The sequence below is a fragment of the Peromyscus maniculatus genome, chromosome 2, assembly GCF_049852395.1.
Source record: "Peromyscus maniculatus bairdii isolate BWxNUB_F1_BW_parent chromosome 2, HU_Pman_BW_mat_3.1, whole genome shotgun sequence".
Lineage (NCBI taxonomy): Eukaryota > Metazoa > Chordata > Mammalia > Rodentia > Cricetidae > Peromyscus > Peromyscus maniculatus.
The window spans coordinates 81,700,607-81,721,501 of NC_134853.1; the positions used below are offsets into that span (position 1 = coordinate 81,700,607).

A 20,895-nucleotide genomic window follows, 5' to 3' on the forward strand; every position below is an offset into this window, starting at 1 on the left:
TCCGTGCACGCGGGTGAAATCTCGGAGCAGTAGGCATACGTGGGAGCGGCTGTCTTCACGACAGAAAAGCAGCCGGAAGGGTAGAATGTTGGCCGTCAGCTGGCTTTCCTCTTTTATTCCACCCAGGCCCTAGAATCGGGGCTGCACACATTCAGGGTGAATCTCATCTGGGAACAGCCTCACAGATATACTCAGGAAGGATAGATGGAGGGAGAAAAAGAGGAAAACGGAGGAAGAAAGGATGGAGAGAGAAGGAGGAGGCGCCCTGGCTCACCAACTGCCTAGGCGGCTCGAAATCTAGTCCAGTTGATGGTGGTGCTTACCCACCATAAAGTAGGTCTTATTCAAAGATGCAGTGGGCTCTTAAATCTCCTTGATTCATGATAACTATAGACAAAATCTGTTCCTCTATCTCACTCCGGGGAATTACCCCAATGAAGGCGGGAAGCCTCCCGGAATAGTAAATGAAAACGGAATGAACTCTCAGCAAGCAATTCTCTGTGTGACTGGGCAATCTCTCACTGTCTCTGGTCTCTTTCCTCGTCTCTTCAGTGAGAGGTCTCTTGGGATCTTCCAGCCATGAGGTTCTTTTATTTGAGGAATTGGCTAGGGAGCTTTTCTTTAAACAAACACACCTGTGCAAAGAAATGTCTCTGTTGTGGCAGGAAGTGGCTTTGGATACAGGTCAGAATATGGGGAGGTGTTTAGGTTCTCCTGAAACAGAAGACCCATTTGTAAGTAACTGATTCACCTTGGAGATGACTAACTCATCCGAACAGCTATCAGTTCGAAAATATGTCACATCAAATATTCATTGTATAAAATATTGAGTCTTGGTTGCTAACCAGGAGAGGGCCATGAAGCTTTAAAAAAAAATCAAGATACAAGTGGGCTAGTCCACTTTTTCTCTGGTTGTCTCTGGTGCTTATCACAATCCCTTTAATTCTCTACATTATTAAGGGTCTCAAAGCAGAGGTAGACACTTGAGGCTTAAGTATGTGTGTGTTGTGCTATGGGACTTGGCAGCCACTGAGACAGCCCTCACTCACAGCTATTCTGGAACCAGCACCCACAGAAATGTTCTTTGAAATTACAAAGGATGCTTACTTGGGATTCACTGTGTCCTCTGTGCTTGCTATTTTGAGCTCTGTGATGTGCTGTTCTTTGGACAATCCACATTGGCATGCTCTGTCACTGCTGTCCCAGCCTGGGTGCCTGCCCCACATGTAGCACACTCCCAAATACAACCTATTTAGAGGTGCCATTTTCCCAAGCCAAAACAATACTATGTACTGCATGCAAATGTACTAGATGCAGCAATTGATCTTGTAGTGTCAGTTTTCTGACAACTATTATTTTATGACAAAATATTTGGAGACCTATGATATTAACACTCATGCTAACATTTACTTCATACTGTAGGAAGATGAACAGGCAACATGCTCCCCCTCAGCGCCATAAAAGCCTCTTACTGAGCAATACATTGTTTTCCCGTGACTTGGGAGAGGGATGCTCCAACCTCCCCATACCAGTTTTCATGACTAGAGTTTTAGTTAGTTTAGAAAGTTAGCCTCTTTCAGGTTCATGCAGGAAATGCAGACCCCACTTCAGATGCGGCTCCCTTTGGTCTCTTTCTAGAGCTCTTTACTCCTGAGTGAATCTTCTTGCCTGAATACAGCCTGACTCTCTGCTAGAGATGGTGTACCGTATGTAAAAGTCTCCCAGCATAGCACGGTGGTGGTGAGCCTGCACCACCAAATTTGACCAAACTTGGAGTCCTGGTTCTGCATGCATGAGCTGTTTGATCTTGACTGCCCATGTGATTTGTTGCATTGTTCACTGTGCATTGGTGAAAAATGGTCTGAGCCTTTCAGGGTGGGTGTAGTGTGTAAAGATCCTGTGTACCTGTGAAGAGCCAGGTATAGCAAGCTGTCCATAAGCACGGCACTGTTACTGTCTCATCCATCTCTCTGGAGCAGGGTTTCTCAACAACACGATTGACATTTTAGGGCCCATAATTATTTGTTATTGGAGGCTACCTTATACCCTGCATGAAATTTAATAGTATGTCTGGCTCAACCTAGGGATAGTTTCCAGTTGTACAATGCCCCAACCCTAGTTAGTAAAAAAATTAAAAAAAAAAAAAGACTCAGACCATATTAGTAACAAAATCACTCCAAATCTCCAAATAGGGAACCACATATAAAGCCTGGAGTTATCTGTTATTGGTTGTTTTCCATCACTGTGACAAAATACTTGAGAAAGTCAAATTAAAGGTGAGAAACATATTTGGGATATGGCTTCAGAGAATTGTGTCCATGACCACTTGGTTCCGTTGTTCCTGGACCTGTAGTGTAGAACATCATGGTGGGGTGTGTGGTAGCAGAGCAAAGGTGCTTGCCTTGAGGCAGCCAGGAAGCAGGGAGTGAGCTCCCTTGTGTTGTAAAGCCCTTCCCCCAAGCCCTGTGAGGCTGGGACTCTGTACGTGGATTCATTATCTGTTCATTAAGAGAGAGCCCGAGGCCTTGATGCTGAACACAGCTGCCATGGGTTCATATCCCACTTGCTAAGTCATAGCCTTGAGGCCCTGCCCCTAAACACAGCTGCCGTGGGTTCATATCCCACTTGCTAAGTCATAGCCCTGAGGCCCTGCCCCTGAACACAGCTGCACACTGGAGGAAAAGTCTATGAAACTATCTCTAGGAGATGCTTAAGGCATCTTAATATAATCTTAGCACCTGGGAAGACTGAGGCAGGAGGATCATGGGTTTAAGGCCATCATCCTGAGCTACATATTGAGAGCCTGTCTCAAAATTCAAAACCGGCTGAAAATGAATTTTTCTTTGGGCCACCTGCTCGCAAAAAAAAAAAAAAAAAAAAAAAAAAAATGACCCGGAGACTTATTATTCATCATGAAACCTCGGCCTTAGCTTAGGCTTGTTCCTAACTAGTTCTTATGACTTAATCACCATGTTCGATGACGGCACAGCAGGAGTGTGTGCACGAAGAGACGCCATGCTAAGACATGAATCGGAGAGTGATCCTGGAACCAGGACTGCGCTCTTATAACATCCGGCTTTTACAGGAGCTAACTCAGAATCCCCACACAAAAATACCTGAATCTCTTTACAGGGCAGGACTCCCAGGGACCTAAACAAATGTATCTGAGCCTAGCCCTTTAAAGGTCCTACCCCCTCTCAGCGTTGTCATACAGAGACCAGACTCCCCAGACAGGTGCCTTTGTGGATGGACCATGTCCAACCCGTAGCACATGGTGTCAGTCCTTCCCAGTGACAACATGACAGTCTTACAGTCGGGTCTGGTGATGGCCGTCCAGTGCCCACAGGGGTCTAAGGCAAGCTTTGAAAGGGGCGGCACCAGCAGCATAAACAGGAAGACTTGGTATCTCCATCACTAAGGCCCAGCTTCTCTTTGCCCTCAGGGCCGGGCTTGGACCCTTCCCGGCAGCAGAGGGGATACAGAAGCTAAAAACCCCCTTCATCTGCAGGATCCAATTCCTTAGCACATTCATGCACTGCTCTTCCTTCTCCTGCCCAGAGCAGCCTCAGACATCCAGGCTCCCTCACCAAAAGCTGAAACCATAAACCTTGGCAGTGAGTGCGAGCGAGTGACCACAGAGGGGCAGGCGGTCCCGGCAAAGCTGAGTAGGGGCAGGTGAATTAGCAGCGCGTTTCCCACACTCGTAGTTCTCATTCCCTTTTGGAGATTTTTTTCTTAAACATACTGAGCACAAGTTCAGTTTTATTTGCATAACAGAGTATTAAGGAATGGAGGCCTGCATGTGGCCTTTCTAAAACCACAGGATTCATGGGACCACTTGCTTCCTGCTGACCAGAACGTCTCCCGTCTTACTGCCAGGCCACTTTGTCTCCTTGGAAACAGAATCTCTACTAGAATAAAACCTACTCTGGGCATCCTCGTCTTGTTCTCCTCAAGTGGAGAAAGACAAAGGGGAAGGGGGCGATGTCTGAAGACTGTTGGTGCCCAGAGGGTTCCGGGGACACTTCAGTCGGAATGTCGCTTTCGCTGTGCTGTGTGGCACAAGAGCTGCCATCGGTGCTGGTCTGCTTTCTGTCGCTGTGATACAACACTGACCAAACCAACCTGGGGGAAGAAAGGGTTTAGTTGGCTTACACTTTGACATCACAGTCCATCACTGAGGGAAGTCGGGGCAGGAACTCAGGTAGGAGCCTAGAGGCGGGAACTGAAGCAGAGGCCATGGAGGCACACTGCTTACTGCCTCTCTCCCAGGCTCATTCTCCTGTTTTTTTGTTTGTTTGTTTGGTTGGTTGGTTGGTTTGGGTTTGGGTTCTGGTTTTGATTTAAAACAGGGGCTCACAATGTAGCCTTGACTGGCCTGGAACTCAATATATAGACCAAGCTGACATTAAACTCATAGAGACCTGTAGTGGGTAGCCAAACCTCCCTTTTAACTACGTGGAGTGGCCTTAATAATTTCACCAATAGAGACCTGCCTGTCTCTGCCCCCCTCCACGCCAGTTATTTTTCTTAGGAAGCCCAGGTCTAGGGATGGCACTGCTCACAGTGGGCTGTGCCCTCCTGCACCGATTAGTAATTTTAAAAAATGCCCCACAGACATGCTCGAAGGCCAGTCTGATGGAGGCAGTTCCTCAGCTGAGGTTCCTTCTTCCTAGGTGTGTCAAGTTGACAGCTGACACTAACTATGATGCTACCTTAGCCAGAGTCTATGTGCCAGGGCCAGACCACTCTAAATGTCATTGGCATTGAGTTATTCTAGATGAACCACGTGGTGTCTTTGTGACATTAGGAGATGCAGCACCACATGAGGCAGGGAGATGCCACTCCTTGAAAAGACTTCTGTCTCTTTGGTCCCCCAGCCACGTCCTGGGGCAGCAGCACTATGTACAAGCCTCCATGGCTGCTTTTATCCTTGCTGATCATGAAGATTCTCACTCTACCTCATTCGTGAACCACCTCACTCGAGGCCTGAGGTGATGGAGAAGGGCACCAAGGAGCTCAGAGGAGTCTGCCATCAAGTGTGAAGTGGTGGGATAACTCCTCTCAGAAGAGGAAAAACGGCTCAAGGAAAGGTGGCCGTGGCAGTGCCCTGTGAGAAAAGATGAGACGCAGCTCCAGGCTCCAGAGCACCGCCCGGCTCTCAGCTTCCCTCCTGCCAAGGGACCCTGGGAAGGCTCTTGTCTTTTTCTTGTCTTTTACACACACACACACACACACACACACACACACACACACACACACACACACACACAGTCCTCAGCAGGAGTTCCAGGGCTGTTTCTCCCAGGAGAAGCCTGCCAGGTAGGATAGAAGCTGAAAAAGAACAACTCTGAGTGCAGAAGAAACGGGACAAGGGAGTAGACGGATTTGAGGGGAAAGCAGACCGCTGCGCACAGACCGGACTGGATAAGGGAGAGATGCACATTTCTTCAGCAAGTAGCTCTTTTAAAAAGTTGGAAATTGCCAAAATGCACTGTATACATGAATGAAATTGTCAAAGAATTTTAAAGCTTAGTTATTTTTTTTTAATATGTATGACTCATGGGTTCTTTCCTGGTTAGGCAAGTCTGTATCAGTCTGTGATAATCAAGGGATGGGAATCATGAACAAGGCATCTGAAAACTTTCTTTATGCAAATTGGATGTGACTGTGACACACAGGTGGGTGGTCTGTCTCCCCTGTGCTGAAGACTGAATCCAGGCTATAAGTAAAGGCTGTACCACTAGGCTGCCCCTCCAGCTCCCATGGTCCCATCTAACAGAAGAGGGAAGAGACAAGGGGGCTTTTGTCGCAATCACACAGTGAGATGCTTGTACCATGAGCCAAGTGTTAGCATCAGCTGTGACAGAGTGTGGTAAACTCTAGTGACCACATGAAGTTTAAAAGTGTGCCTGCTGCAAACTGAATGTCAGAAAGGTGACCATATGCCCCAAATCACTTTTCCTTTCCTAAATGTTGCCATATTGCCATTGTCATTATTTTATACTTCTTTTGTTTATCTCAAAAACTAATCCCCTCCCCTACCTCTCAACTTAAAGGTGGAGAAGCTGAGCATGGCTGAGGTCACAGGGCTCTCCAGACAGCCCTGCTGGCCAGGCATTCCCTACAAACTAAACTCAGGTCCTCTGTGTTCTTTCAAAGCCTCCATTCTTTGCCTTGAGTCAATGCCACAGTAGAACCGCAACACTTGGCACAGATCCCCACAATCCACCTTGGCGTCCTATGAATGGTCTGAGGAGCTGTTCTAGAACCGGGACATGGACCGTCTCAGCCTCCCATCCCAGGAACTCAGAGCAGTTAGGCAGTGTGAGGAAACCTCAGATGCTGATGTTTTAACATTGGCCCTGTAGATATCTTAGTTTGTGATCCTGAGAAAATGGGTGAATGTCCCAAATGAGTCTATAAATGTAAACAAACAAGATTTCTCTTCCCTGGGGACATCCCAAGAATTTTTGTCAGGCTGTAGGAGGGAGCCTGGAAAGAGAAGTTGGTCTGGGAAAGAAGAATGAATTTAGCTCTTCATTGTGTGAGATTCTGATGCTTAAAAGTTCATGTGGGGGCTCCTTCTACCCTCTGCTTTCAGGTGAGACTACACCCACGTTTTCAGGCTTTCATACTTTTCTCTTAAGGCATAAAAGGGGTGGTGTTGGTGATGTAACTCAGCAGCACAGTGCTTGATGTCTACAGTCAAGAATGCATAATGTTCTGGGTCCAGTCCCCACCCTTGCATGAATAAGTAAGTAAATAAATAGAGACAAAAGAGTCTACAATGACGATATTAAGCCTGGCTTCTTCAAAGCACACTCCTTTAGCTGCTGAGTCACCAGGAGAATTCACCTATCTCAGGAACGTGGCAGTTGTGTTCCATGTGTATCCTGTGGCCAATGGATGCAGACACAACTCTGAGGGCATCACGAACCCAGAAGGGATGGTTTACTAGGGAAATCTTCTGTGGGTCTCTCTCTGTTCTCTAACAAGAATATAAAGATGCACTTAGAAAACAAACGGAATATCAAGATGAACAGAAAGGCCACAGAGAAGCAGTGGTGTCTACCTTCCCTTGCAGCAGGTGCCCCCTCCCATCTGCCCCAGGTCAGAGCAGCACCCAGGCCAAGCTCCCAACTTTTCAACTCCAAGGACAACTTGACCTGCGCATTCACACTGAGTACACCCTATTGCTCTCACACATTTTCTATCCAGGCCATCAGTACTGATGAGGAAACAGATCTTTTGAGTGCTGAACTCATAATTGTGTCTTTATGGATGTTGGAAATATTTCTTGCCCAGACTACTTTATGTTCATAGTCATAGGAGATGAATGTCTTTTTGTCAGGATATACCACTGTTTGTTTAATTGCTTAACCTTCAAAAAAAAATCTCAAATCTGATTAGAAAACAAAACCAGAAACACAAAACTGCACTTTGCTAAGGTCCTAGGGACGCCTGTCTGCATTGACAACTTGTCCACCTTCAGATTCCACAGGCTCTGTCCCGTCTTTACCGGTCAGCATGTGTCCTCCTTGTACCTGACTTCTGGAGTAGTGTCTCCACCTCCCACTCACATCTCTACCTGTCAATGACCTGTCCTTGCCAAGTCACCAGTGACAGGTTAGTGGCTAAGTACAATGGAGATTTTCGAATCTGAATCTTGGTTGACTGAGATCGAAACTGTCGGTCACTTCTTATTTCTTCATGCAGGACACACTCTTCTTGGTGTTCAGAATCACAGCACCCTTGACTTGCTGTGCCTTCTCCTCTCTCCAGCCCTGAAATGTTCATTGGTCCTTTGATGCTCCTATCTCGGCACTGTCTGCTTCATAATGGCCTCGTTATCTCCGAGTGAAGTCATTGGCTGCCGTGGCTTTGGCAGTGGGAACAGTCTTTCAGCTCAGTTTTCATCTTCAGTCCCTCATATGTCAGCTTCACCTCCTGTCTTTGCCTTTTGGATGATCCCCAAACACCTATAACTCGACACATTTTCCTTCCTTTCGAACGTGCCACTAGATCAGATTTATTTTTTAAGATTATAAAAAACTTATATATATATATATACATATATATATATGTATGTATATATGTATGTATGTATGTATGTATGTATGTATGTATGTATGTATGTGTGCCCGCATGGTAAGTCCATATATTAAACCCTGAGTTTAGGTGGATATGGTGGCACCAGCCTGCAATCCTGGCACATGGTAGGCTATAGAGGATGAGTTCCAGATCAGTCCGAACTAGTTAAGTGAGCCCTTGCCTCAAATAAGCAAAAGAAAAACCTAAGGCCTGGGGCATAGCTCGATGGTAGAGTAGTTTCCCTCATACATGTAAGTCCCTGGTTTGATTGTTAAGTACCACAAAGCAAGAGTCAAGTTCGTTGATCGCTAATTGGTTCTTTCTGGTTGGTGCTAATTTACACTGAAAAGGTATAACTATCCACATATTTGTTTGAGACAAAAATTGGAGCACTGTCCTTGACTCTTACCCTCATCTCCCCCCCCCACATCTAATCCATTACCTTATACCATGCTGAGTTCTTTAACTCTTGGCTCTTGCCCCTTCATACTGCCATAGCCTGAGTTCAGTCCACCATCATCATTTGTGATTACTGCAATAGCCTCTTGCCCAACTCCAGAAGGATAAGTTTATGCCTCATGATGTCACTGTCCCCCTTAGAACCCTCCCTCTATTCCCCTTGGGCCATAAAATGAAGTTTGAACTCCCTGATGTGGCTAAGGAAACCATTTAAGATGGGATCTCTGCCGGCTTCTTTGGTCTGTCCTCCCGGGGTCCTCCCATCACTGACCACCCAGGCACTGTCGGTAGTTCCCTGAAGGTATCCAACTCCTTGTGCGTCCTGTTCTTTGGACAGACTGCCTCTAGATCCAGGGACTTTCATTAGCTGCAGCCCTCTGGGTTAACCAATGCTCATTCTTCAAGCTGCTGCTTTTTGCCAGGGTGGTGGCGCACGTCTTTACTTCCAGCACTTGTGAGGCAGGGGCAGGCATCTCTGTGATTTTGAGGCCAGTCTGGCCTACATAGCAAGTTCCAGGATAGCCAGGGCTACATAGAGAGACCCTGTCTCAAAAAAAAAAAAAATCAGAAAAGGGGGAAAAACAGATGCTTCTCTCTGTAAGCCCTGGTGGTTTCATGGCTTAAGCCTGGTTTAATGTTCCCCAAAGGCATTTTTAGCTCAGAACTTACTACATCAGCATATGAGAAGCCATGTTTCTTTCCTCTGCTAGCCTAGGTCCCCTGGAGATACTGAGAATGTAACACTCCTCTTTGTACTCTCAGATCCTAGTACACTTCTTGGCTCAGAGATTTCCTGTGTATTTATGGAGGGGAGGAAGAAAAGGAAGTTCAAGGGACATGGTTTCAGGTGCTTTGGGTGTAAATGCTGCAAAGATCTCTCTTTGCAGATATTTCCCGCTGGAAATTGGGCCCTTGTCTCATACTTTGTTGAGGCCCGTGTCAGCCTCCTGAGAGCTGGGATTTCTATACCTGCCTCTATTACTCCGATTGATGTCTAGTCATGACAGGAACTAAAGGAAGGAGATGTTTGTATTGGCATGGTTTTAATTTATCTGGAAGCAGGGACAAAAACATCCACATCGCTCAGAAGTGGTTGATGTAACATGTTTGGATTAGAATTATTACATAAGGACCCACTGAGCATCGTGGGAACCGGTGGCTAGGTGCTTCGAGAAAGGTAAGCTCTTTCCCTCGGCCTAGGCACCCAGCAGATAGAATATGCACTCAGTAGGTGCTGAGAGGTGCTGTATCTGTCCTTGGGGCAGAAATTTAGAGTCTTAAGATCTAGGCTTTTATCTCCCTGGAGGTTGGATGAGTTTAATCTTAGTAAGATTGATTCATTCACCTAGTAAATGTTAATTAAATGCTTATGCTGGTGCCAAAATAGGTTAGAGGTAGTCATAGTGGGAGATGAATGCATTCTTCACTAATTTTGGGTTTTCAGGACTGTCCTGAAGCTTCTGGATATAGGCTTGAATTGAGGTTACTAATAGGGGTCTATTGGGCACATACATCCTGTAATTCAGTTTTAGAATGAACTTACTCTTGACTTGAGACAGGGTATTGTTGCTGGAGGGCTTCTCTCCAGGTTCCACCAAGTCCCGCAGTCCCACAATCCATGTATAAAATAATCACTCAGACACTTATATTATTATAAACTGTATGGCCGTGGCAGGCTTCTTGTTAACTGTTTTTATATCTTAAATTAACCCATTTTTATAAATCTATACCTTGCCACGTGGCTGGTGGCTTACCGGCGTCTTTACATGTTGCTTGTCCTGGCGGTGGCTGCAGTGTGTCTCCCCCCTTCTTCCTGTTTCCCCAATTCTCTTTTCTCTTTGTCCTGCCTATACTTCCTGCCTAGTCACTGGCCATCAGTGTTTTATTTATTGACCAATCAGAGCAATTTGACATACAGACCATCCTACAGCAGGGCATTTTTGTCCCTACATAGAACCTTTTTTCTTCTTTTTTTTTTTTCTGAGATAGGATCTATACTGTGATACTATAGCACACACTGGCCTGAAACTCATTATCTGGTCTAGGCCAGCCTCAAACTCATGGTTAGCCTCCTGCCTCAGCTTCCTAAGTGTTGGGATTATATGCATGAGCCACCACACAAAGCTAGAATCTTAGATGATAAATTCTAGAATCTTTTAACATCATGATTGACCCATTAAAAAACAAACAAACAAACAAAAATAGTCAATTTCAATGTGTCTCAACTGGAAGGAAACTTTAGGGTCAGAGAACATAAAACTGTGAATGCTGAAGTTCAGTATTAGAAGGAACCACACTAGGAAATGACGACCCTTCCCGCACCTCAGCAAGGCTTTGGTCTCTTCCAGCCCTAAGCAAGATCCCAGCTCCAGAGTTGGATTGGAGCTGTGGTATGATGTCATGTTTAGGAACCAGTGGCCATGTGTGTGTGGGAATGGAGCTTATTGGCCGTGTCGGTAGGGTGTTGTGGATGCCGTATGCAGACCAGGCCCACTTGGCTATTCCCAGTTCTGTCACTTGCTACAAACGGCCAATGGGGCCAAGATGCTCTTGGGGGCCCTCGCTATCTCTGCTGTGTTGGTGCTCCTTGGAGAGGAAGGGGAGCTTGGAGACGGAAGTGTGGACAGCGTGTCTCTATGCTCACACAGTGCGTCTCCCATAGCAACAGTGGTTGCCATGGAGTGGTTCTTCTCACAGGTCCTACTCGCCTCTTAAAGGTGGTCGTCTCAGGCCTAACCCCAAAAGGGGTTCCAAAGAAAAAGGCAAAAGAAGAAGATCATAAGAGAAGGTCATGGAGGGCTTTGGATGGTGAGTGGAGGGAAATAGAATTTAGCCTAGAGATCAGGCAGCATTATTAAGAGTTATCAGTAGGCAGTGGTGGTGCACGCCTTTAATCCCAGCACTCGGGAGGCAGAGGCAGGCGGATCTTTGTGAGTTCGAGGCCAGCCTGGTCTACAGAGCGAGATCCAGGAAAGGTGCAAAGCTACACAGAGAAACCCTGTCTCGAAAAAACAAACAAACAAACAAACAAAAAAAAGGACTGAATCCTGAGCTACTATTGTTTGCCGGGTGGTGGTGGTGCATACCCTTAATCCCAGCACTTGGGAGGCAGAGGCAGGTGGATCTCTGGGAGTTCGAGGCCAGCCTGGTCTACAGAGCGAGTTCCAGGACAACTAAAACTATACAGAGAAGCCCTGTGTGGAGAAAAAAAAAAGTTTGAGAGTTATAATAAACCCACTGGTGAAGCTAGGAATCTGCTTCCATGCTGCCATTAGAGCAAAGGTCAGGGAAATAATTCAAGGGCAGCCTGGGAACCAACTGGGCAGTGAGCTACATTGGGTTGAATTTGGCAGGATTAAGGAAGACAGTGTACCAACCATGGGTGTGCCAGGACACCAGAACACAAATAAAACAAGTCACTTCACAAACCTGAGGTCACCATGTCCGAGTCAGAGGCGGCATCAGGAGCAGCAGCCTAGAGCTGTGGAGAAGGTGAGCGTCAAGCCTCACAACCAATTCAGGTTGAGGACATTTTGATTGGATAAAATGGACTTTGTCTTCCCAAGTCATCATCCATGACTAAACACGCAAAGGACAGTTTCCGGACTGGCTCAGTTTGCGGGGTGACGTTGCCCACCACTAGATGGCGTCCCAAGCATGCAAGCCTGCCCTGCATGGGGAAACGGAATATGATTTTCTGGAATTTTTAAACTTACTTTATTTTGATCTTTGAAGTACTGAAAAGCAAGCCCAGGGCCTCTCACATACTAGACAAAGTGTTCTACCACCAAGATCCATCCTCAGCCCAGCTCAATTATTTTAAATGTAGATATCACCCGTGTATCCAGTCACCATTCACCGTTCTCAAAGCCAATATCCATTCTTTAGTCTTCCTGTAAGTATTGAATTGATAAACACTCATACTCTCTGAAAATTCAGTTTGACCCGAGAATCTGCAGATGTTACTGGATCTTTTAGGCCACAAACTTAAAGGACAGCACTGAGGAGGTGAATATGAATTTACTAACCAGTATGTTCTAGTTTGCCCTGTAAAGCAGTGTAAGCTGCATTTAACAGACTAGTCTTTAAACATTTTTATATTTATATGAAATTGACAAGAAGAACAAAGCTTTAAACAGTGCTTTTACCATCGTGGGCAGTATCCTTAGTGTTTCAAACTCAAATTCATTTAATCTTCATAATTTTTAGTTTCAGATCCATAGCTGCCAGTATTTCACAAGTGGGGAAACTGAGGAATGTATAGTGTGCCCAGTGTTTCAGCCAGGAAAGGGCAGAGAACTGTTTATAAAAGTCAGATTAGGGGCTGGAGCGGCGGCTTAGCAGCTAAGAACACTGGCTGCTTTTCCAAAGGACCTGAGTTGGATTCCCAGAACCCACACGATGGTTTATATCTGTAACTCCAGTTCAAGGGTATCCTATACCCTCATTTGGCCTCTGAGGATACCCCTTGGATGCGGTACATGGACATACATGCAGGCAAAATACTCGTACACATCAAATTTAAAAAGTAAATCTCAAAAAAAAAAATCTCAGATTAGTGAGACTCCTAACCCAGCCTATTTACAGGATACCCTACTCACTCCTCTGCCTGAAATAAGCAAGGAGGCTGCATGAATGCTCACTGACATAGCAAGTGTTTGGATCTCTCTCTCTCTCTCTCTCTCTCTCTCTCTCTCTCTCTCTCTCTCTCTCTCTCTCTCTCCCTCCCTCCCTCCCTCCCTCCCTCCCTCTCAATTTTCTCCTCTTTAATGCTGGAATGAAATAATCCCAACTACTGTGAAAAGTGCACCATACTCTCAAAAGCATTCATGGACGTGTTCTCTGCTGCCATCATTACCACTGTTGGGTATAGTTTGGGCTTCATGGAAATGTGCACATTCTCAAGTGTGACCTGTGTGATCGCACATCTGTTTGCTCACACAAAAACCATGTGATGCCAGTCCTGGGTCATGGCCTCTGCCAGAGACCTCCCACACCCAGGCACCTGTCTTATTTACAGGTCACGTTTAGTCTGCCCTGGACTCAGTTGTGGTTGGGGTTGTACTGAGGCTTCCCTGTGCTTTCAGGGGGTAATTGAACAGTTTCAGGAGCCAGGAAAGACAGAGACAGGGAGATGACCTCTAGAGTGGAGCTGACAAATACGGAGATGACCAGTGTTGGGGCATATCAGCCAACAGGAAGGAGTGAGCTGTGTAAGAATATCTATTGCTCTAGATCTGGCTGTGCTAGTGAACACCTGTAACCCTAGTACAGGGAAGGCAGAGGGAAGGTCTCACCAAACATTGTGTCTGTGTGTGTGTGCGCGCGTGTCTATACATATATAACATATTACATAATTTTAGCACACTATGTCCTGCAGGTTTAGCATCCTTAATCCCCAAATCCTGAATTTGAAATGCTCCAAAGTTGGAAACTCCTTGGGGTGCCATCATGATACCACAATTGGAAAATTTCATAGCAAGAGCCTTTGTTTCATGCACAAAATGATTTAAAACATTGGACGTATAAAATTACCATCAGGCTACGTGAATAAAGCACATGAAAAATATAACTAAGATTTTCATTCCATCTTCTAGAAATCTCATTACCCGTGTATAGGTATCCCCAATCTGAAACCGAAGCCTGTAATGCCAGCACTTGGTCTGTGGAGACAACGGGGTTAAAAGTTCAAGGTCACCCTTAGACCGTTGTGAATCCAAGGCCAACCCAGGCTATGTGAGACTCTGCGGAAGCTGAAATTCAAAATTCGTCAAGCATTTCTGAAAAAGAATGTTGAGTCCATGTCCCTGCTCCCAGGACTTACAGTTCAAATGGCCTATCAGGTTGTCTTTCTGACCCAAGGCATTAATTAAAAGCTTAAGTCTATAGGTAAATTGTGTTGTTTTGGTTTTCCCAGTTCTGGAATGGAAGTTAGGTTCTCACAAATGCTGGGCAAGTATTTCTGCCACTGGGTTACATGTCTGGCACAGCACAAAAGAAATCTTAAGGGGCATTGTTTTCCTTTGGACCTGAACTTAAGTATTACAAAAACTCTAACTTGGCTTAAGGCATCCCATTCACTTTGGCTTTGATCCCTATGCGTGAATCATTTTGCATCTGGAACTTTCCATTAGGGAGTTCCTGGTGTGAGGGAAACTCTACCCTTCAGAGCATGTGAGCTAGAAAACCCAGACATCTACATCTTTCTCAGCATCACATTCTCATCATAATAGCTGTCACAAAGCAGGAGTGATATCTACAGGGACAAAGGTCACTAGAATTCAAGTTTTATGACTGTTTTCTAAAGATTTTTGTTGTTGTTGTTTGAAAACACCATAATAAATATGGTAAGACGCTGGCCATCTCAGCTCACTTAAGCAGAGACCACCTAGGGCTCAGACCAGTGGAACTCCTCCAAAGCCGGTCCATCCAGGGCCTTTGTACTTTCTAGCCACTAGGGGGCACATGTGAGCCTGAGCCAGGCTGTAGCTGCTTCTACTTCAAAATCCCAAGGCACAAGAAAGAGCCCCATAGGTACTCTCCCTGGCGATTTAAAGATAGAATATTTCTGTTATGTCTGTGAGAGAGAAAAATGACAGAGTTGTCCGAGAGGCTCCAAGGGGTCAGCAGTGCTGGGCTGTGATGTGTCTACAGCCCTAGCAGGAGGCACTGTTAGGAGCCACTGACACAGCCATGAAGAGAAGCTTGAGTTTGCTTAGACGCCCCCACACTCCCATAATCACCCTCAGACTATGGCTCCAAAATTTCCTGCTGTGGCTTGGTAAGGGCATCGATCAGCATCTAAAGTGGGGCATATTGTCCTTCTAGTGCAAACTTGTGGAGTTGAGACCATTTCCGTCCTTGGGAGACTTTAAGTTAGGGGCTTGAAGTTCAAATCCATTCCTTGACTGACATTCAACCTGAGATCTCCAGAGTGGAGACTCCGCCACCTGCAGTCCAGTTTCCTCTGCTTTCTCAGGAAGAGGGCCCTGTGGGCCTTGGACAGCTCTGCTGCTGTAGGAACGTGGCTGACGGGGAGGTGGGGCTGAGAAGGAGGAACCCCAGGTCTTGCTGAACACACACAAATTCTAGACACTGTGAAACCCCATTTATTTTTAGACACAGTTTCATTGTTTAATACTGCTTTTTTTTTTTTTTTCTCGGCCCAGCCTGTGGGGCCACACTAATACACAAAGTTTGGTTAGGAAGTCATGAATGTGATTATAACAATCAGTAAACAAAGCTATGGTTCATGATAAACACAATTCAGCATGGGCTTTCTAGAACATAGTTGATCCAATCACTTAAATATTTCTTTTTCTTTTATTTATGTATGTGTCGGATGTGTGTGCAGTGCCCACATAGGCCAGAAGAGGGCGCTGGATTCCTCGGAGCTGGAGTTACAGGTGTTTGTGAGCCACCTAACTTGAGTGCTGGGATCTGAACTCATATCTTCATGGTTGAACATCAAGTACTCTTAACTGCTGAGCTAGCTCTCTAGCCCCCAACCCCCATTACTTCTTTAAAATAGACAAAAAAGAAACTTAGATTTCCTGTTGCCTTTCAGGATTAATCTCCTGAGTGTGTCATTCAGAAGCCACCACACTGGCCCTCCTACCACTTCCTGTCATGAGTACACACTGTTGTAGTCCATCTCTTCAGAGAGTCTCATTCACACACTTGCCCCCTCCCTGTGCATTTCTATTTCCTTTGTCCACGCTGCCACCTTGGCTGGCATGCCCTCTGAAGACTTCTGTGCCTCAGCAGTTTTTCTCATCCTGTAAGATCTCGCTTGATATGTGCCAAGGTTGTGAAATTCTGCCCTGCCCTTCCCTAGGCAGTTGACGAATGTCTTCCTTGGTTGTAGTCTGTGCTGGCTAGTTTCATGTCAACAAGCTAGAGTCATTTTGGAAGAAGGAACCTCAACTGAAAAGATGCCCCAACTAGAGTGGCCTGTGGGTAAGCCTATGGGACATTTTCTTGAGATGAATGATGTGGGAGGGGTCAGATCAATGTGGATCATGCACCCTGGGTTGATCAATCTGGGTTCTATAAGAAAGCAGGCTGAGCAAGCCATAAGGAGCAAACCAGTAAGCAGCACCCCTCCATGGCCTCTGCATCATCTCCTGCCTCTGATTCCTGCCCTGTTTGAGTTCCTGCCCTGACTTCCTTCAATAATGAACAGCAATGTGGAAGTGTAAGCCAAATAAACCCTTTCTCCCCAACTTGCTTGTGGGTCACAGTGTTTCATTGCAGCCGTAAAAACCCTGACGGAGACATGGTCCCACAGCACTTCATAACTGGGATGTCAGCTCTGCTAAGTGCTATGCCGCAACTGTTAACACACCTTCCCCATCAGAGGATACGTCCCCTCGTGTAGAAACCCAGCAGCAATCCCTGCCTCAAGCTTGGCACTCACTTGGTAAACATTGATAAATGACACTGGCCATTTTGGACTTGTCTCTCAAAATGCCAGGAACCCCTGCTTCACGAGCATTCCATGTGTTGTAAATTCTGCTTTGCTCACCTGGGCTAAGAGCTCTTTTCATTACAGGCCTCCCCCCTTGCCAGATGTCGGGTCCCCAACCTTGTGTAGGGCAACCCATAGCTGGGCCACAGCCTGACCACAGTCCCCAGCTTCTGAGAGGAAGGGGCAGGGCCCCGCTCTGTGACTCTGAGAACAAGCCAGAGAACAATGCCAGGAAGTGTCCAAGTGGGAAACAACCCGCTGAGCTGAGCCCATTCGGGGGAGCTTCCTGATTGGCTTGATCTGCTCAGTGCAGGAACTCTTAGAATAACTTTGGAATTGTCCCAGCCGAGAGACAAACTTCTCCACTGAAAAGGGGCTGTCACCTGGTAATGTCAAGCATGGAAAACATGGCGAGGAACACCCAGAAGCTCTGACGAAGTTTCCTTCAGGAAGGTCTGCTTGTATTTACCTAGGCTACTATCTCCTCCTCCTGCCCCCCCCCACTCTGACCATTTTCTGAGCCTCAGGCTCAGGCTCAATGAACTCGTCATCTATACCTTCTGAAGGGTATAGGAGGGCTGACATCCTCCCTTCTAGGGCTCAAATAGCAGAGGCCCTGTTTGTTCTGTGGGAGCTGGTTAGGCAGCTCATGGATGCCCATGGTGAAGACGGCCACGGGAGGAAAGGGCTCCTTTCTCGAATCTTCTTTCTGCAGTAGAATATGAGCTCTGGATGAACACTCTTCCAGGCATTGTGAAGGCAGCCCGTAACACATGAGATGCTGTTTATGTTTTCGGGGGTGGGGTGGGGTGGTGGTACCCAGCTTCTATTTCTGTTCCAGTGAACAGTCAATCTGAGGCGAGAGATGGTGTGGGCAGAGGTTTCAATCAGCTCCCTCCTCAACCGGTGCAGCTCTCTGTGTTTAAAGTATTGGGAGGAGCCGATTCTATCCCAAAGTGAGGAAGAACTGAAGACCATGAGGACAGGAACGCTGCATTTCTTCTTAGGAAACAGGGTTGTGCTGAGTGGCAGTTGATTTTCAAGGCTCCAGCAAACCCAGCTCTGCATCTGATGGCTGGCAGGCAGCTCGTAGCTGTTCAGCCTCCCCCAGCCTCCAGCTCTCCCTCTGCCGGGTGCGGGTTCTCATGGTAAGAAACGGAACCGCGCCCATCATCCCTCTGCTGTCTAGCTCGGGAAATATTCAGAGAATGCGAGCTATTTTTACCACCGCTTGTGCTGGATACTAAATAATCATTTCTTTGGGTGAATCTTGTTTGATCCTTAGGTTTTAATTATTTTCATTTAAACGTGTGTGAATGTAGGCCACGTGTGTGTGCCCACAGAGTCCAGACAAGGGTGTTGGATCCCTGAGGACTGGAGTTAGAGATGATTGTGAACCACCTTATGGTTACTGGGGATTGAACTTGGGTCCTCTGGAAGAGCGACCAGTGCTCTCGGCCACTGAGTCATCTCTCCAGCCCTGAGTCAGTCTTTAAGATTCTAACTTCCAAGTCTTGGAAGCACTGCTTGTCTCCCCAAGAGCGACTTCTAATATAGACAGCAAGTGATGATGTCTTGATGAAGCTATCTGGATGAAAACACACGCGCGCGCGCGCGCGCACACACACACACACACACACACACACACACACACACACACACACACCCCACGCTCTAATGGGAAACCCTGAGTCAGCCCGAGAGCTAACATGGAGTGCTGAATTTAGATACAAACAATGAGTAAACAGGGATTTGGAAGTCAGGAATGTACCACGTAAACAGCTTTCACAATCTGGTATAGGAGGCCAGATGCTTCCTCCGTGGGGCGTGAATGAAAGGGAACACGGGACAAATGAAGTCAATGCCAACACTCCCATTACTCCGGCCCCTTGCCTGCTTACCAGGGTATCTGCACGTATGCTTTTATTTAGGTGACCCTGAGAGGATAAAGAAAAATTGATTACACATATAAAGACACACATACCTGCAGTCCGATAAAATTATATATTGGAGGTATGTGAAAGAGAAAGCAAGGGCTAGAGGTATGGTTCAGCAGTTAAGAGCACTCACTGCTCTTACAGAGGACCTGAGTTCAGTCCTCAGAACCCATCTCATCCAATGGCTCACACCTGCCCTTAACTCCAGCTCCAGGGGATCTGATGCCCCTGACCTCCACAGGCACCTGTACTTACATGCACAAACCCACAGAGTCACACAGGCATACATATAATTTATTTTTAAAAAATCTTCTTAAAAGAAATGAAAACCACAGAAAATGTTGCAATTCCTTTTTGTATTATCCCACAAGCAGACAGGTTTTTTTCCTTAAGCAGCTGTTTTGCGTAACCCAGAAGTGTCACTATTTTGAATTTGTTCTTTTCAGAGCCATTTTCTACTGAAGAAAATGATGCACAGGTTGAGTCTACAGGCTGTGTCTGCTTGAGAACCGTTTATGCATTCATGGAAATCATACATACACAGAATCAACATTCACAGAGAACTTTAATGGATGAATCAGCTCCATGCCATCTGCAAGGCTAGCTAAATGCTAGCAGCCACAGTCAAAGAAGCAGAAGGGGTAGCAATTATCCTCAGCATCATTGCTAACTCCTGCTGGGGAGGGAGCCGCAGATCCATCAGCAGGTGATGAAAATGCAATGGCTAGCAGTGTGTCTGAGGTAAAGCAGCAAAGAGGCCGTGTACAAGCAGGGCTTGCAGAAGGGAGCGAATCCTGAGTGGATTCTGAGAGAGTGAGCCCAGGGGAAAGGAGAGAGCCAAGGCAATCCAGACAGAGGAGCACAGGCAGCAGTGTGCGCAGGGATCGATCCACTAAGAAATGGTCTTCCCTGGAGTTAACAGATCGTACCAGAGGCCTGAGTGTGGCTTCCAGCGGGGATGGACATTGTGGTATGGTCCAAGCCTGTTCTGGATTTGAGGGTGCCGGGGCCGTGTGGAGACAAACATATTGTTTAGTAGGCTGTTGCAGGCATTTAGGGAGGCAGTCTGCGTTAGGGTTAAAGAGAAAATGGGGTGCAAGAGTTGTGGAGCAAATGGACTTATATATATGTATATATATAACTATATGTATACATATATATACATATATATATACTCACATTTATATGAGCCCTGATGTACAATGATTCTGTCCACAGTTTTTCAACTTCATGGTGGCACTGAAGGGATTCACATCAGGTAAAAACTATGCTTTAGATTTTAAATTTTCATTTTTCCCAGGCTAGTCACACATGGTAAGGTCTCTCTTAGATGCTGGGCAGTGGCGACAGATACAGCTCCTAGTAACCATGGAGTTCAGGGGAATGGGCACAACTGATACTGTGCCGCAGACTGGACTGCTGAGTTGTTCTGTTTGGGAGGTTCCGTGTGTTATGGTGGATTTCTTGGGTAACTCTATCATCAGTTAAGGATCCTCTGTATCTGTGTGGTGATTGCCAAAGAACAGCAGGTCAGAGGTCAAGAGAACATCCAGGGTATCTTAGGCTGAGTGGATTGATCCTGGTGCTGGGAACTGAGCTAAAACCAGAATGCCAGAGAGGGGAAAGCTTGAAGGAGGCGAGGCTGGTCTTTCTTGGGTTGAATTTGAGGTACCTGTGGATGGAGTATCTAGAGGACTTAAAAGGCAGTTGTACATGGAGGTTGGGGTCAGGAGTGGTGCTGAGAATCCAGATGAAACAGGGCATCAGCTTGTAGGCAGGAATGATCCAACATGAGGCCAGACACGATTAGCCAGTTAGAAATGCTGAGCAAGAACAGTGGGCCAAACGAACGATGAAGAGAAGCAGGTGAAGGTGGGTGCTGAGAAGGAGGCTCGGTTGGTGGAGGCCTTGCTGGGAAAGCATCAGGTCCTGAGT

At 46.4% G+C, this 20,895-nt stretch overlaps 1 protein-coding gene across 8 annotated transcripts in view; it reads left to right on the forward strand.

The window, feature by feature from the left end:
• Positions 1-20,895, forward strand: part of Palm2akap2 (PALM2 and AKAP2 fusion) — a 477,882-nt gene that overhangs the window by 234,154 nt on the left and 222,833 nt on the right. The window contains exon 1 of one of the 8 annotated variants that reach the window (XM_076564259.1): positions 11,278-11,361. The exons of 6 other annotated variants lie outside the window; for them this stretch is intronic. In XM_076564259.1, the coding sequence (XP_076420374.1) occupies positions 11,345-11,361 (17 nt within the window). In that variant the 5' untranslated portion in view covers positions 11,278-11,344. Of the gene's footprint in view, positions 1-11,277; positions 11,362-18,079; positions 18,172-20,895 lie in introns of those variants that run through there. One more of the 8 variants, XM_076564253.1, reaches the window with a different exon arrangement.